Source organism: Plectropomus leopardus, unplaced genomic scaffold, assembly GCF_008729295.1.
Source record: "Plectropomus leopardus isolate mb unplaced genomic scaffold, YSFRI_Pleo_2.0 unplaced_scaffold3017, whole genome shotgun sequence".
Taxonomy (NCBI): Eukaryota; Metazoa; Chordata; class Actinopteri; order Perciformes; family Serranidae; genus Plectropomus; species Plectropomus leopardus.
In genome coordinates, this window is record NW_024632901.1 from 1 (window position 1) to 4,281 (window position 4,281).

Genomic DNA, 4,281 nt, shown 5'->3' on the forward strand with positions numbered 1-4,281 from the left:
GCTGAGCTCCAGGAGGGGCCGCTCACCAATCAGGAGGCGGAGGACTGAAGCAGCGTCACCGTCTGACAGCCGGTCCCACAGTTTAAGAGCAGCGTTTCTGCTCTTTCAGCTGCACATTTCTACTGTTAGCAGAGAAAGAAGAAATCATGGCAAGAACCAAGCAGACCGCTCGTAAGTCTACCGGAGGTAAAGCTCCCAGGAAGCAGCTGGCCACCAAGGCTGCTCGTAAGAGCGCCCCGGCCACCGGCGGAGTGAAGAAGCCTCACCGTTACAGGCCCGGTACCGTGGCTCTCCGTGAGATCCGTCGCTACCAGAAATCCACCGAGCTGCTGATCCGCAAGTTGCCCTTCCAGCGCCTGGTCCGTGAAATCGCTCAGGATTTCAAGACCGACCTGCGCTTCCAGAGCTCCGCTGTCATGGCTCTGCAGGAGGCCAGCGAGGCTTACCTGGTCGGCCTCTTTGAGGACACCAATCTGTGCGCCATCCACGCCAAGAGAGTCACCATCATGCCCAAAGACATCCAGCTGGCCCGTCGTATCCGCGGAGAGAGAGCTTAAATTATCTGCTGCTCCACTAACCACAACGGCTCTTTTAAGAGCCACCTCACTTCACTAAGAGCTCAGTCCTGTATTGTTTTTTAATATCAATAACAAGTTGATTGACTATTACTAAGTAGTCTTCTCTCCAATAGTCTAAAACAAGCACTCAGCGCTAAAGTGTTAAACAGTCGCTGTCCAAGGTCCTGTTTTTTGGTTCTTTGATACAGAACATTGATCATGTATTTCCACAGTGATAAGTGAAATGGCCTAAAAATTTAAATATGCTACAAAGAGACATTACACCCAATAGAATATATATTCAGCAATAAGTCTTTCACATGCCAAGTTTGCCAAATATGGTACTGAGTTTAGTCCAGTTTCCTTCCCCTTGAGTTCTCAAGTACATGTTTGATGACCATGTCACTGTCTATAATTATTTGTTGTGTATTTATGGCACATCTTGTCCTCCAGTTTGATGATCCTACCAGTTGAAACAACTCTTTGTTTTGGGGCACCTTCAATTCCAACAGTCCACACATAACAGTTATAGTATCAAATGTAAATCTTTTTTTAACAGATGTCCTGTGTTCTCAAACAAACTTATTAAAAGGTGCTTTCACAACATCAACACTTCTATGCTTTTTATTCTGTCTCAGCTGACACAAATGTGTGCAAATTAATTAACAACTAATACACCAGTGATGAGATTAATATTAATGACCGGGAGGGGCACATTTTCATAAGAAGACATAAAGAGTCAATACAAATGCATTGCCTATAAACTACTGGAGGCTAAGGATACTTGACTGTAGCAGCCAATTTTTGGTTAAAATCAAACAATCAAAGGGCCACTAATGCACCATGGACATGTGGTGTACACAAGTGAAAGAAGTCCAATGTCCATTTATTATCCATTTAAATTACTTGTGATCTTTGGATTAATTTAGCCAAAAACAAGCAAGCAAACACAGTATAGAAGAAATCATGGCCTCAGCTGTCGCTCTCGCTCTGGTAACAGAAATCATTTGCCCCTCAAGTGCATGCTGGTCCTGTCTTTCTACCTACCTTAACCGCAGGTACCAAAATTCACTACAACAACCATTTACAAAATAAAACAACCCCCAGAAAAACAAGACAAAATAAAAACCGCCAAAAACAAAACAAACAACAATAAACAAAAAAACTCTAGAAAAACTAGAATAACAAAAACATTACTTATGTTTAGCAAACAGACAAAAACTACAAACAAATGGCTCTGACACATCAGCGACTGGCACACGCCACAGAGAAGAGTGGCTGAGAGGAGGTGAAAATATATAGGTATAATCTTATGTTGTGTGTGTGTGTGTGTGTGTGTGTGTGTGTGTGTGTGTGTGTGTGTGTGTGTGATTATATATATAGATAGATAGATAGATAGATAGATAGATAGATAGATAGATAGATAGATAGATAGATAGATAGATAGATAGCAGATTTTACCACTGTTATGAATTTTAATGACACATAATAGATTTTAAAAGGTTAACTTTTTTTTTTTATCTTCACCTAACAGAAAAATGTCAGAAAACTGAACCTGCACATTGTCTAACTTTATATCAACTTAAATCACTGAGGCGGATATGCAAAGAATATCTGTTTGCATCACAGGGTCATTTTTTTTTTTTTTTTTAATATATTTGAATTCTGTGTTGAAGCTATGATGCATGAGTTATGCTGCTGTGAGAACACGCGCTTTTTCTGTAGGACATCCACACAGAGTATCAACCCAAAATCTGTTTTTAAAGCGCTCAGCGCCAATGTCGCTGTCCAAGGTCCTGTTCTGTTTCTGCCATCAACAAACACTTATTTACTTTTTATCTTGTCTCGGTGGACAGAAATGTGCGCAAAATGACCACCTAACTACATTGTATCATAATAATGAGGAAAACTCACGTCTGCTCACAGGGACAGTCGGTGGTAGAGCGCATGCTCAGTTAGAAACCAATCCTGTGCGTGCGTCAGCACAGTAATATTTGCATCCAGCGGATACAAACAGACCAGCCTATGTCACTAGGATTTTATCCGCATTTGGAAATCACCGTTAATCATGCCTGAGACCACAGTAAAGGCTCCCAAGAAGGGCTCCAAGAAAGCCGTCTCCAAGTCGGTCAGCAAGACCGGCAAGAAGAAGAGAAAGACCAGGAAGGAGAGCTACGCTATCTACGTGTACAAGGTACTGAAGCAGGTCCACCCCGACACCGGTATTTCCTCTAAGGCCATGGGCATCATGAACTCGTTTGTGGGCGATATCTTCGAGCGTATCGCCGGTGAGGCCTCCCGTCTGGCTCACTACAACAAGCGCTCCACCATCACTTCCAGGGAGATCCAGACTGCCGTCCGCCTGCTGCTGCCCGGTGAGCTGGCCAAGCACGCCGTGTCTGAGGGGACCAAGGCCGTCACCAAGTACACCAGCTCCAAGTAAACCTGTTCTCACTGCAACAACATAAAGGCTCTTTTAAGAGCCACCCACTGCATCTGAAGATATTTTCCTTGCAATGCTGTTTCTGTGGAAAATTTAAAATAAATATAAAATTATGTAATTGTTTGTTTATCTACTTGCTGCATTATGATTTTTAGACTGATCACAATTGACTTTTTTATCTAGTAAGTGTTATTATTCACTACGATCATTGTATCTCAATCTTAAGAACAATGAACTTTTACATGTTTTAAATTGAACCCTGAACACCCCCAGTAGCGCGGCAACGAAAATCATTCTTACGTATGTTTGAAACTACAACTACAACAAAATAACGCAAAATGTTGTCATTGCTTATACTCCCATGTTTGTGTCCCATATTCAAGGCATTAGTGTATTTACACTATTTTAAAATTTACTTTTAAGTGTTACTCTTATTTTTCATTCTGTTCCTTCTCTGCTTATACTTCTTCATACCTCATGGCTGTTGTAATATGTCACTGCAGGACTAATCAATTATTAATAATAATATTGATATTATTTACACTACTGTACTGCCTACTGCCATTGTCAGCACAAAACAGGATGGTCACATGGATCGACATCATTGGGATGTTGATTATGTTATACAATGCAAAAACCTAGATAGTTGCAGAGTCTCTCACTGCTGTTACAGATATTATTAAACAAACGGATGTCTTCTTTACAAAGGAAAAGACTCTTTAAACTGTTGTGGGTGGCTCTTAAAAGAGCCTTTTTGTATAGACTGATGAGACTTCTTCTCACTCATTTCTTCTTGGGTGCTGCCTTCTTGGCTTTGGGCTTGGCGGCCTTCTTTGCGGGGGCTTTCTTGGCTGCGGGCTTTTTGGCCACCTTCTTGGGGCTCTTTGCTGCCTTTTTGGGGCTCTTGGCGGCCTTCTTGGGACTCTTGGCTGGTTTCTTGGCCGCTGCGGGTTTCTTGGCCTTCTTGGGAGATTTCTTAGCGGCTGCTGGCTTCTTAGCTGCAGCTGCTTTGGGCTTTTTGGCCGCTGCGGGCTTCTTGGCTTTAGCAGCGGCTTTCTTGACGGGCTTCTTGGCTTTTGGAGGGGCAGCAGCCTTCTTGCTCATCTTAAAGGATCCGGAGGCCCCAGTCCCTTTGGTCTGTACCAGAGTGCCCTTGGCCACCAGAGACTTAATGGCGGTCTTGACGCGGGCCTTGTTCTTTTCCACATCGTATCCTCCGGCAGCTAGAGCCTTTTTGAGGGCGGCCAAAGACACGCCGCCCCGCTCCTTGGATGCGGCCAC

General features: G+C 43.2%; 3 protein-coding genes across 3 annotated transcripts; 2 read left to right on the forward strand and 1 right to left on the reverse strand.

Moving 5' to 3' along the window:
* The first annotated feature begins 146 nt into the window (after positions 1-146).
* Positions 147-568, forward strand: LOC121938584 (histone H3). The gene has a single exon (XM_042481807.1). It carries the CDS (start codon positions 147-149, stop codon positions 555-557), a length of 411 nt encoding a protein of 136 aa, XP_042337741.1. The 3' UTR covers positions 558-568.
* A 2,057-nt stretch (positions 569-2,625) lies between these two features.
* On the forward strand, positions 2,626-3,010 carry LOC121938581 (histone H2B 1/2-like). The gene has a single exon (XM_042481805.1). The coding sequence runs from the start codon at positions 2,626-2,628 to the stop codon at positions 2,998-3,000; it is 375 nt and encodes a 124-aa protein (XP_042337739.1). The 3' UTR covers positions 3,001-3,010.
* Positions 3,011-3,783: 773 nt separating this feature from the next.
* LOC121938583 (histone H1-like) lies at positions 3,784-4,275 on the reverse strand (the record flags this gene model as incomplete). The annotated part of the gene is made up of 1 exon (XM_042481806.1): positions 3,784-4,275. A coding segment is annotated over one exon (492 nt), but the record flags the coding sequence as incomplete, so codon positions are not given.
* Positions 4,276-4,281: the final 6 nt, after the last annotated feature.

What these genes read in the sequence shown, in the direction of transcription:
- LOC121938584 (XM_042481807.1), top strand. Translation starts at nt 147, where the DNA reads ATGGCAAGAACCAAGCAGACCGCTCGTAAGTCTACCGGAGGTAAAGCT.
- LOC121938581 (XM_042481805.1), top strand. Translation starts at nt 2,626, where the DNA reads ATGCCTGAGACCACAGTAAAGGCTCCCAAGAAGGGCTCCAAGAAAGCC.